The sequence below is a fragment of the Harmonia axyridis genome, chromosome 4, assembly GCF_914767665.1.
Source record: "Harmonia axyridis chromosome 4, icHarAxyr1.1, whole genome shotgun sequence".
Taxonomy (NCBI): Eukaryota; Metazoa; Arthropoda; class Insecta; order Coleoptera; family Coccinellidae; genus Harmonia; species Harmonia axyridis.
Window position 1 is genome coordinate 5,774,346 of NC_059504.1, and position 12,518 is coordinate 5,786,863.

At 35.8% G+C, this 12,518-nt stretch overlaps 3 protein-coding genes across 7 annotated transcripts in view; 2 read left to right on the top strand and 1 right to left on the bottom strand.

Annotated features, from left to right (window-relative positions):
• LOC123678769 (protein piccolo-like) overlaps nt 1-8,425 on the top strand; it is a 65,398-nt gene extending 56,973 nt beyond the window's left edge. For all 5 annotated transcript variants that reach the window (XM_045615973.1, XM_045615972.1, XM_045615975.1 and 2 more), the window contains 11 exons: nt 654-775; nt 1,041-1,256; nt 1,316-1,505; nt 1,562-5,270; nt 5,354-5,438; nt 5,695-5,934; nt 6,203-6,589; nt 6,710-6,972; nt 7,105-7,261; nt 7,321-7,466; nt 7,607-8,425. In XM_045615973.1, the coding sequence (XP_045471929.1) occupies nt 654-775; nt 1,041-1,256; nt 1,316-1,505; nt 1,562-5,270; nt 5,354-5,438; nt 5,695-5,934; nt 6,203-6,589; nt 6,710-6,972; nt 7,105-7,261; nt 7,321-7,466; nt 7,607-7,780 (5,689 nt within the window). In that variant the 3' untranslated portion in view covers nt 7,781-8,425. The remainder of the gene's footprint in view (nt 1-653; nt 776-1,040; nt 1,257-1,315; nt 1,506-1,561; nt 5,271-5,353; nt 5,439-5,694; nt 5,935-6,202; nt 6,590-6,709; nt 6,973-7,104; nt 7,262-7,320; nt 7,467-7,606) is intronic.
• Nucleotides 8,426-8,824: 399 nt separating this feature from the next.
• Nucleotides 8,825-9,640, bottom strand: LOC123678770. Its single transcript, XM_045615977.1, has 2 exons — nt 9,554-9,640; nt 8,825-9,496 (listed from the first exon to the last, which is right to left on the bottom strand). Exon 2 carries the CDS (start codon nt 9,485-9,487, stop codon nt 8,930-8,932), a length of 558 nt encoding a protein of 185 aa, XP_045471933.1. The 5' UTR covers nt 9,488-9,496; nt 9,554-9,640; the 3' UTR covers nt 8,825-8,929.
• A 1,119-nt stretch (nt 9,641-10,759) lies between these two features.
• LOC123677772 (transmembrane protease serine 3-like) lies at nt 10,760-11,841 on the top strand. Its single transcript, XM_045614470.1, has 3 exons — nt 10,760-10,769; nt 11,048-11,428; nt 11,549-11,841. Exons 1-3 carry the CDS (start codon nt 10,760-10,762, stop codon nt 11,839-11,841), a joined length of 684 nt encoding a protein of 227 aa, XP_045470426.1.
• Nucleotides 11,842-12,518: the final 677 nt, after the last annotated feature.

A 12,518-nucleotide genomic window follows, 5' to 3' on the forward strand; every position in this document is an offset into this window, starting at 1 on the left:
GTTATATTTTCAATGTTTCTGATTCCAAAGTAGATGTTCCTACAGCTAGCTAGATATTGATTTCCTTCGTCATTATTCCCTAAGGGAATAATATACAGCATTATAGTGCAGACATTAGTGTGATACTTACATTTTATAAGTTTAAATAGATATATCTAAATCAATGTTTGTTCTTTCCTTTGTATAAACTATGCACACGTGGTAATATTCAAGTTACTTTTACTATGAATGAGAAGAAAATCAATACGCATCATATTCGGACTTGATAATCAGGAATTATCAAGTAACAAATAATAGAGTTTTTAGTGAATAAGTACAAAATAATTTGAACCAAATGCCCGAAGAGTTTCTTGAGAATATCTTTATGGTAATCGGTGTGTGGATTGGTGATGTGTGGACCACTAAGTTTCTTACGTTCTTATTTGCTTGAATATTTTCATCATAAAACCTCAACGAAACAATCGTCCATCTTCATGGACGATCCAAAAACGCAGCAAATAAGAACGAGTGAATAATCCATCATGTGAAGCTATTTTGCATATTAACTCAAAGGGTTACCTTTATATAATCACTCACAATATCTGTAAAGCTATGGGACGCTTATATCGAGGATCACTGCGAATTGCAAATACCAAATTACTGATTTTTTACAGAGGAGAGAAATTATACGTTACCATGGACAAGAGGAATGTAAAAAAAAAGAGTAGATGTCTGTGTTGGGGCGTGTGTGTCTGTGTCGTTCTGGCAGCTTTAGTTTTAGGGATTTTGGCAGCAGGTAATTATTTCATGAAGTTCATCAAATAAAAAAAATGAAATTCCATTTTATTTAATAACATGAGTTCATGCTTTTGTGTTATTTCATTGCAAACATCCATTGTACTAAAGGAATTCACCAAACCAATCATACATTCGAAAATATATAACATATACACTTCAATAAACTTTAAGTCATAAGAGATAAAATAATAAAAGAAAGAAAAAAAAGACGTCGTAAAAATCGGCAACGTGTTTCGTAGAATTAAGAATTTTCAATCTTACAGTTGGAGTTATTGGTTCAACACCTGTCCAAGAAGTCAGCTCAAGGCAATTCAGTGGATCGCCACCAGAAATTAAAAAAGGAGTTATATTTGGTCTTCCTACAGGAGAAATTGAAAATTCCTCAACATCACCGGACAGTGCATCACCTAGGTACACACCTGGTCCTCCTGTCAGTACAGCAGCATATCCTTTAACAACAGAAATGTCCGAAATATCAGGTAAATATTTTTAACTGAAAGTACAATTGAAACTAGTAGTAACTCAAAAATATTTTCAGTTCCCCAAGCCTTAGAGTCGCAAATAAGAATAGATAACCTAATGTTTGACCCTGCATATTCGGACAAAAACAGCAACGAATTCAAGGACCTGGCAGCTTCGTTACAAGAGGAAATCAAGAACAGTATCTTCACAAACGATGAGTTAAACTATGGACCTGCAGATATCGAAGTCAAAATTATCGATTTTATGTATGTGTTTCAACTATATGAAAGCGAATTGATCATTATATATTGCATTTTTTCAGTGAAGGAAGCGTTATTGCAAGATATAGGATAGTATGGAAATTCAAGGAAGGTTTGCACAACACCAAAGATCCAATTGATATAGCTACTGTAGAAAAGAGAATGATAAAAAATATGGAAGAAAACGGTGGAAACTTAGGATCTTTCCATATCGATGAAGAGTCATCGTTGAATAGGACAACGAGAGTTCTAGACTCCTGTAAAATACAAAACTTTGGATGTGAACATGAGTGTAAATTCGACTACGACACTGCAGAGTTCTCTTGTATTTGTCCTGAGGGAAAAACACTCAATGTGAACGGCAAGAATTGTGATGACGAACCAATCGCAGAGCCTACACCAAAACCAGACGCATCTGGAGAAGAACCAAGCCTGCAACACGATTTGGAATCGTCACGTAGTTTCGATGGACACGAACATGGTCATGACCAATATTCTACTCCTGAACCTCATGCTGCTCCAGAACCTAGTTCTGAACCTGAACCTCAATCTGAGCCAGAACCAAACTCTGAACCAGAACCAAACTCTGAGCCAGAACCAAACACTGAGCCAGAACCAAATTCTGAGCCAGAGCCAAACTCTGAGCCAGAACCAACCTCTGAGCCAGAACCAAACTCTGAGCCAGAACCAAACTCTGAACCAGAACCAAACTCTGAACCTGAGCCTAATTCTGAACCTGAACCTAATTTCCATCCTCAACCTAATGTTGTCATGGAGACTACTATGAGTTCTTCAGAGGAAACAGACATCAAGTCAATCACAGAACAAATATCTGAACCCATAACGAAAACGAAATCACAACTTTTAGTCGAACCCGTAGCGGAACCAACAGCTGAACCCGCAGCAGAACCAACCGCAGAACCTGCAGCAGAACCAACAGCTGAACCCGCAGCTGAACCAAAAGCAGAACCCGCAGCAGAACCCGCAGCTGAACCAAAAGCAGAACCCGCAGCAGAACCTACAGCAGAACCAACAGCCGAACCCGCAGCAGAACCAACAGCCGAACCCGCAGCAGAACCAACAGCCGAACCTGCTGCAGAACCAGCATCTGAACCCGCAGCAGAACCAACAGCTGAACCCGCAGCAGAACCAACAGCCGAACCTGCTGCAGAACCAGCATCTGAACCTGCAGCAGAACCAACAGCTGAACCTGCAGCTGAACCAACAGCTGAACCTGCAGCTGAACCAACAGCTGAACCTGCAGCAGAACCAACAGCCGAACCTGGAGCTGAATCCACATCTAAGCCAGTAAAAGATGTGAAGGCTGAACTAATATCAGAACCAACTTCTGAACCAGCAGCTGAAGTAACGATTATGCCAATGTCAACCTCCAAAACAATATTGGATCAAGCCGAACTTCTAGTAGAACCAACATCTGAACCAAAAACAGAAAACCCTAATGCTGCAACGGAATTGTTTCCTGAACAAATTGCAGAGTTTGTAACTGAATCAACATCGAAATCTCAAGAGGAATCAAAACTTGTTGAAGAATCATCGTCGGAATCTGAAAGACAGCAAATTCCTGAAATTATGCCTATGACAACTGCAGATGCTGGTTCTCTCGTAGAGGCAACTACATCGATAATAATGGATAATGCAGAAGAAATGATGGCCACAACCAAGAAAAACAACTCCGAACTGATCGAGAACGCCATGAAAGAGTCAGCTCCTAGGTTATTAATGGAACCAATCGAAAAAACAACATCTGAACCTGAAATAGAGGCAACAACACAGCTTTTTTCGATGTCAGTTGGAGAATCTTCTGAACTTGAACCAAAATCTCAACCTACAAAAGAAGCTAACACATCTACTGATTGGCTTTTTCCAGATCAATATTCAGAAGATGAATCACTAGTATATAGTTCGGGGACAATCAGTCCTATCCAAATGATTCAAGAGATAGTACCAACAACTTCTAATATTGGGTTAGAAAATTCCCCCATATCTCTCACTAATAGCTCAACTGGCCCAGAAGAATCAACGGAAACCCTAGAATCAACAACTATGTCCGAATCCAAACAAGAGTCAAATACTGAATATGATTCAGAAAAAGATTTGCCAAACACTACAGTTGAAATAAAAGAAATGAACAATGGTGAGCAAATGAAAATGGATATAGGTGTAAAAGATGATGATAAAGAACTCACAACTGAAGCTGTGGCCATTATTCGAAACGAAACCCTTCCAGATGATGGAGTTAATTCTGCAATGAAAGAATCAAATGCAACTGAAATTAGAGTAGAACACAATGATTCAGTTGAAGCAGTCCATGTCACCATAAATCCACAAATTTTCTCCGAAAATCTAACTGAAACTGTAAGCCCACAAGTCATGAATGAAACTGGAAAAGATGTTCAAACAATTAACAAATCAGAAAAACTGATTGACGGTACAGAAACTGTTGAACAAAACCAAATACAAATTCACCAAGTAACAACCACTAGATACGTTGAAGAAGTGACAGACCCACAAATGAAACACACTTCTGAAACCCACCAAAATATTCTTCTCAGTGAACCTCAAGAATATTCCAATAACATAGATAATATGTCACCGTTTCTACCTGAAATAGAAAACGACACCTTCATTAACTCTTTGAGATCTGATGAGCACTTCATCGATCATTACATGAACCAAAGCAACGAAGAACACATGACGACAACCAAAGCACCAACATTGGAGAACGATCAGATGAACAAAACTAATCCCATGGACCCAAATCCAACTGACGCAGAAAACATTACAAGATCTGACAATGTTTCAAGAACGGGAAAGGCTGAACAGAATGATTTAGACGAAACTCATTTCTTTACTGTGGAGCAAACTACGCAGCCTATAGAAGATAATATTATGAAGATTAATAAGACTCTTGAAAATTCTATCGAAAATATTGATAGCACGACAATTAATTCAGAAGAAATTATGATTGAAACGACTACATTCAAGGAGGTGTCAGATAGTCAAAAACTAAATTCACCTGAAGTGCCTTCTGATTCTGTTGAGGAATCTACAACAACATCTGCAGAAATTGATAAAGATGAAACAGACTCATCAGTTATATCAACTACCTACAAAGATTCTGCTAGTAGCACTGAAGATTTAATAGCGATGGAAACAACCACCAATGGTTTGAAGGTTCCTCTAGAGAACATTACAGAATCTATCTCGAAATCTTTGAAATTTAATCAGGAACAAACAGAACGAAATATCGCTTCTGAATTACCACCATTTAACGAAAAAACCAATGATACCCAAAGTTACGCTGTACAAGAAGATTTCCTAGAATCTACAACAACTCAAAAGTTATTCGTCACTAAATCAACAACAGAACCATCTAAAATCGCATCAGACGAAGACTCTAACACCTCGAATGATATTTTCCAAGAAGCTTCTATCAAACCAGATGATGCTGCTACTACTGAAATAATAAAAAACTTTGAAACAAATAAATTTGGAAAAAGCCTGTTCGAAGCAATGCCAGAGGAAGAAGTCAAAACGCCAAATAATGAAGTAAAACCTGTTACTGAAGGGTATACCTTAGAAGCTTTTTCAAGGTGTGAAGCCACCCAGTTCAAATGTGCAAATGGTACGTCCCGATCAGATGGAAGCTATTGCGTAGATATTGCTGACAGATGTGATTCAGTTGAAGACTGTAGTGATGGTTCAGATGAACTCAATTGTCAAGAAGAAGGATGTCCCAACAACTTCCAAGTAAGACAAAAACACTTACGTCTTTACAATTTTCCAAAAAAAGCATCGAACTCATATCTTAACTATTGAAATGTTTTTTTCAGTGTAAAAGTGGACAGTGCCTAAAGAGACACTTAGTATGTGATGGAATAGAAAATTGCAATGATGGAAGCGATGAGACAAGCTGTGGTAAGTTGAAATAATAATGACCTGAGGGTTCATCACTTCTCTTCTTCAAAATGCAGATATACTAAGAAATGTTATATGAGTGTTATATTCACAAGTGCTAGATTTGGTTCCACGTGAGACCATTTTTTTTTTATTTCGTGAACCTCATCTTCAAAGATTTTTAATTTTCTACGAGATGAAAGGAAAGAAGTAATCATAAATTTCGAAATGTTTTATTTTTTACAACATAACTGATCACATTTCATTCATTCTCCAGAGTCGTGGAAATGCCTGGAAGGTGAATTCTCTTGTGGAAAGGATGACAGGTGCATACCTTCAAGTTGGGTTTGTGATGGTAGATCACAATGCCGAGATCGTTCTGATGAACAAAATTGTAACGTCACCAAATGTTCCAAAGACGAATTCCACTGTTCAAAACAGGACAGCTGTATACCAAAATCTTGGTTATGCGATGGAAAATCAGATTGTATGGATTCAGAGGATGAAATGAACTGCGGTGAGTTGATATTTATCCACTTATGTATATAAAAACGACAGTATGTATGTTTGTCCTTTATGTATTAGTACATCATGAATCCAATCAGAATAAAACTTTGGAAATCTATCAAATACACTTGCGTGAAAGTTGCAGGCATAAAAAATGCCAGAATAAATAAGATTTCTTGGAAATGAACATAATTAACAGTGTCGCATTCACCATTCTGTTTAAGTTCTATATACTAGTTGTATAGAAAATCATTTAAATATTACTCTTTATCTTCCAGTATGTAAAGCAGATGAGTTCAAATGTAGAATTGGAGGTGGTTGTGTAAGTATACAGGAAGTTTGTGACGGAGTTGCCAACTGTGGAGATAGATCAGATGAGTGGAATTGTCTTTCAATTCAAAAAGGAACCTCTACCTTAGAAGCTCATGTAGGAAACCAAACCGCTCTTATCTGTTCAGACAATTGGAATTCTGGCTATTCTAACATGGCTTGCCACCTCATGGGTTATACTGATTCCATCAATTACGAAGAAGTGGATAAACCAACTGATATTGCAAAATTGATGAAACTCAAGAACGATATTGTTCCTGGTACTTCGTTGCTATCGCAACTGGAATCTGTAGACTCGTGTGATAAAGTTGTATCTCTGACATGCCAAAAATTCGGTAAGAGAATTATCTACTTCAAAGGTTTCACATCTTAATATGAAATGTGTATATTTGCATTTCATTTTCTACTTTATAAGCAGCCTTTTGGTCATATTTTATTAAATTCGTGTTTTTCAGAATGTGGTTCATTCCCAAGTGTGACGGAAACATTGAAAGAAGACTCCAAAAACCAAACAGCAGAATGGCCAAGTTTGGCACTTCTGTACAGCAACAAACAGAATATTTATTGCACAGCAACTCTTGTGGCACCCTCATGGGTAGTTGCAGGATATTCCTGTTTATTGGGATCCTTGAATAGGAAGAATATATCGCCCAAGGACTGGATTCTTAGGATTGGTGACCAACAAAGAACTATTGGAAACATCATTGAGTATCCTCAGGTAATCAAATTTCGAAAAACTGGACATTAGCAAGATGCTAAAAGTAGCTAGTAGATATTTTATTGATGATTGATTTCTGTAATAAAGTTTATACTTATGAGTACAATATTTATAATGCTGAATTTTTTTTAGGTCAAGTACTCCAACTTCTATTACAACAATGACATAGCTTTACTCAAATTGAATCAACAACTTCCATCATCAGTTCAGTCAGTATGTCTACCTACAGAAAATGTGAAAGACAGTCAAACATGCGTAGTTTCTGGATGGAAAAAAATTGTTCCAGGAGGTATTGAAATAATTTTCTTAAATTTCTTGCAGAAACTAATCAATGGCTTCTAATTTCAGTCTCCAACCAAGAACAATACCAGGACAATTTAGCGAAACCTTTCATCAGCATTCAAGAATGCAATTCTACCAAGCATTACAATGGTATGATGGGCACCAATGAGATTTGCATAGAATCCAACGATCCTGAGGCATCTCCATGCCATGTAAGTTTGAAAAATTCATTTTTGGTTTTGAAGTAGGCTTCAACTACTCCTTCATCAGAGCAATTTATTCTTTATACTTCAACTTAACTTAATCTCTTATTAATTTAAATTTTATATTGAGTATCTTTTTTTTTCTACAGGATGATGTTGGAGCCCCCTTGATGTGCCTTTCTGAAGACACAAAGATGTGGCAAGTGCAAGGTTTACTTAGTCATACAAACAAATGTGCAGGACACTCTCATCCACTAGTCTTCACTTCGATGAATAAAGACTTAACAAACTGGATAAGGAATACTGTAGGAGAAGCAGTTTAAATTACCCAATTCTCATTGTGATTACGAATTGAAATTGATAAAATACTGTTAGAGATAAAACTGAAAAACTCAGATGAAGGAAAATATACCAAGTTGAATTTTATAATAGACTCATTGGTACCAAAAATTGGATATTTATTGTGAAGGTTCACAAGTGCCTTTGTTGGAATGTGAGTGTTGAAGGGAGTCTCCTAATTTTTGTTTTATATAATATGTTCCTAATAAGAACAAATGATAAGATTTTAAACAAATGTGATTTTCGTATATTTCGATACTATGTTACAACACTAGATCAAACAATATTGTACTGATGAACAATGTAACCAATTTGATTAATTTTTATATTGAATTATAGTATTATACTTATACAAAACAATAATGTTATCATTATTGTTAACATTTTGACATAAATGATAAAATATATTTTTATATAAGGCATTTGTATATAATGTATGATATTTCTCAAAGTTTTCTCGAATGTTATTATTGAAACGAAATTCTAGATGTTATCCGTCCAAAAATATGAATTTATTATTCTTGTTTTTATTTCGCTAGTCACATATTTTTCTGTGCCAATACAAAATAAGTGACGGTGTTTGACCATGTAAATATTGAGTAGATACTAATAAAACTTTTACCGAAAAATTTCTTTTATTGCAACTTATTCCCTGATATTCATTGGTAGCATCCACCCTCAAGGGTTGATCTTTTGATCGAAGAGTTGATTAGTAGAGAAAGACTTGAATCAATTAGTTGACAATCTTCCCCAAATCAAAATCGAATGGATCTTGATAATCTGCTCAAAATTATATTCGAGTGGAAAAAACATTGAGCTATCAGAATACATTTCATTCTATCTCATTGACAATAATATAAAATTAATATGCGCTCATTTGATATTTATTGCTATAATTAAAATTATAATTATCAATCTTTAGTTTGAGAAGATTGAACCATTCAAAGAAAAGATTTATTCAAACTGTGAGTAAGAATACCTCATCTTGTAGAGGGGAACTTCCAAGAATATCACTATTAACAGCGGAATAATAAAAACTTTGTTTTAATCCATATAAAAGTAATTCAGCATTTATACGAATCTGTTACATAAATGAATTTGAAAATTACATCATAATTTCAAAATTAAGCTGTTCATTCCTCACTTTCAGGAGATTGCTGTTGCCCAGATTCTAGGTTTGACAAAAGTAAATTCATTTGTCCAAATAAGAGTTTGATATTCTTCATCATATTATTATAACCAACTAGGATCTTAATTACATTTTGCGTAGTGGTTTTGCCCAATTCATCAACTTCAGAAGATTTCAACGAAGCTAACTGAATACGTTCCTCATTATCAATTAATTTATTTATGTTTTCAGAATCGATGCTTCCTTGGAGTTTTTCAAATGCTTTCAACATCTCATAATCTTTTTTCAAGTTCTCGTGTATTTCAAGTATATAGGTCATTTTACATTCAACATCAATCATCTGTGCAACATACAACGGATCTAAAAACTCGTCTAGTTTGGTCATACTATCCATTAGAGTAGTAATGGCATCTCGACAACTCAATGCAGATGTAATCATTGTTTGGGCTTGTAATAATGAGTCTGTGACTGTTGTATTAATGTTTTTTGCATTCACATCATTTCCTAGGATTTTCCGTTCCAATTCAGCAATCCTTCTTTCAAGGATGTCGAGGTCAGGCATATTGACTTCCTATCGAAAGAAAAAGTTAAGGAATGGGACAATATAAAGAAAATATGTGAAACCTACAATGTTCAGAACTTTCAATAATACTGTTTCTGTAACTTTTCAGTTTTCATGAAATTTGTTTATTTTGACATCTGTCTAAACGTCAATAATAAAATAGGTTATGAGACAAGCTTCATAGAAATATATAACGTTTTTCCTGTTTTTACTTTCATATTCGTACTGATGTATTTACTAAAATGTTTTCAACCTTGATAAGATTGGACAGCAATTTATGTATCAGTATGAGATGGTTCTGATTCCATTTGATAAGATTGATGGCTCTAGATCATAAGTGTCTTGGAAGTCAAATATACATCTTATTTTGTACTCACTCTTTGAGACTTCTCAGAAGTTTTGAGAGTTTGGGAAATTTAGAAGAGCTAGTTGTTTTCTATGTAGAATCTAGAATTATTGATTCAGTACCTTTAAAACAAGGTGCCACTCAACTCCCTTCTCCCCTCAAGTTTTGATACAAATTGATTGGAACTCGCTGTATAAAATGACTCACTACTACCTCTTCAGTTTAGCTCTTTTTGTAAATTTTTCGACGAATTATTTTTCGGATGAGATCGAAATTCGACTAATCAGGGATCGTCAATTCTCGCACCGCTCACCGATTTTGCGTAGATCTAACAGTTTCGAGGAAATTCGAACTCGAAATTTGGGAACAACTCGAATTTCCATCATAAAATACTTATCTCTCGTCACAGACCCCTCAAATAAAAACTTTTTTTGAACAACGGGTTCTGATCTGAAACATAATAAGGTTTCACGGGAGTAGCTTACGTCCAGGAGAAGTTGCAGCCTCGGGAATTTCATCCATTTTTTTTCGAAAATTTCAAATTTTTACTTATAATTTCTGAAATAACGTACGTACCTTATGGCCTTCGGTTTAGGATTGTGTTTTGTCTTCTTAAGTTGTCTCTTTTTGCAGTTTGTCAGTAGAACTTTTAATTTCATTTCGTAATGTTGATTTGCTATGAAGTACAAATGTATCTTCTTGGCCATTTGTAGACATTGATTGTTTTCCAGAAATTCCAGATATTTGCTTGGGTTTCCTAAAGAGGGATCCCGCATTTGCAGGATTAGATTCCCTTGTGATGGTAAACAAAATTTGAAAGGACCAAATGTTCCAAAAACGATTTCCATTGTTCAAAACAGGACACCTCTATACCAAAATCTTGAGTATTCGATAGAAAATCAGATTGTATGAATTCAGAGGATGAAATGAACTGCGGTGAGTTGATATTCATTCACCTACGTTTTAAAAACGGCAGTATGTATGTTTGTCCTTTATGTATTAGTACATTATTTATCCAATCAGAATGAAACTTTGGAAATCCATCGAACACACTTGCGTGAAAGTTGCAGGCATCAAAAATGCCAGGGTGAAGATTTCTTGAAAACGAACTTTAAAAAAATCAACAGTAGCGCATTCGCCATTTTGTATGAGTTCGATATACTAGTTGTATGGAAAATAGGAAAATCATTTAAATATTACTCTTTATCTTTCAGTGTATGAAGCAGATGTGTTCAAATGTAGAATTGGAGGCGGTTGTACACAGAAAGTTTGTGACGGAGTTGCCAACTGTGGAGATAGATCCGATGAGTGGAATCGTCTTTCAATTCAAAAAAGAACCTCTGCTTTAGAGGCTCATGTAGGAAACCAAACCGCTCTCATCTGTTCAGACAATTGGAATTCTGGCCATTCTAATATGGCTTGCCACCTCATGGGATATACTGATTCCACCAATTACGAAGAAGTGGATAAACCAACAGATATTTCCAAATTTATAATACTTAAGAACGATATTGTTCCTGGTACTTCGTTGCTATTGCAACTGGAATCTGTAGACTCATGTGATAAAGTTGTATCTCTGACATGCCAAAAATTCGGTAAGAAAATTATCTACTTTAAAGGTTTCACATCTTAACATGAAATGTGTATATTTGCATTTCATTTTATACTTTGCAGTCAGCCTCTTGGTCATATTTTATTAAATTCGTGTTTTTCAGAATGTGGTTCCTTCAAAAATGTGACGGAAACATTGAAAGAAGACTCCAAAAACCAAACAGCAGAATGGCCAAGTTTAGCACTACTGTACAGCAACAAACAGAATATTTATTGCACAGCAACTCTTGTGGCACCCTCATGGGTAGTTGCAGGATATTCCTGTCTATTGGGAACCTTGAATCGAAAGAATATATCGCCCAAGGACTGGATTCTTAGAATTGGTGACCAACAAAGAACTATTGGAAGCATTATTGAGTATCCTCAGGTAATAAAATTTCGAATTACTGAACGATAGTATGATGCTAAAATTACCTAAAAGATATTCTATTGATGTTTGATTTCTATAGGGTGTTTTTTTTTCGAGGTATATAACTTTAAGTTGGCATTACTGTTCAAGATGGCGACCGATTTAACAGCTGTCAAGTGATTTATTCTCAGTTTGGTTTGGCAATTCATCATGAATAGACTCACGCCTGAACAACGCTTGCAAATAGTGCAATTTTATTTCGAAAATAATGGTTCTGTGCGGAATACGTATCGCGCACTACGTCCATTTTATTTTGTTTAGCGATGAAACGCACTTCTGATTGAATGGCTACGTCAACAAACAAAACTGCCGCATTTGGAGTGAAGCTAATCCTCAAGTGTATGTCGAAACACCGTTACATCCAGAAAAACTGACTGTTTGGTGCGCTTTATGGGCTGGTGGAATCATTGATCCGTACTTCTTCAAAAACGATGATGGCCAGAACGTTACAGTCAATGGTGATCGGTATAGAGACATGATTACTAACTTTTTCATTCCTGAATTGAACAACCATGATGTCCAGGAGCTGTGGTTCCAACAAGACGGCGCAACATGTCACACAGCTCATGCCACAATCGATTTATTGAAAGACACGTTTGGTGACCGCCTAATTTCACATTTTGGACCTTTGAATTGGCCTCCAAGATCTTGTGATTTAACACCGC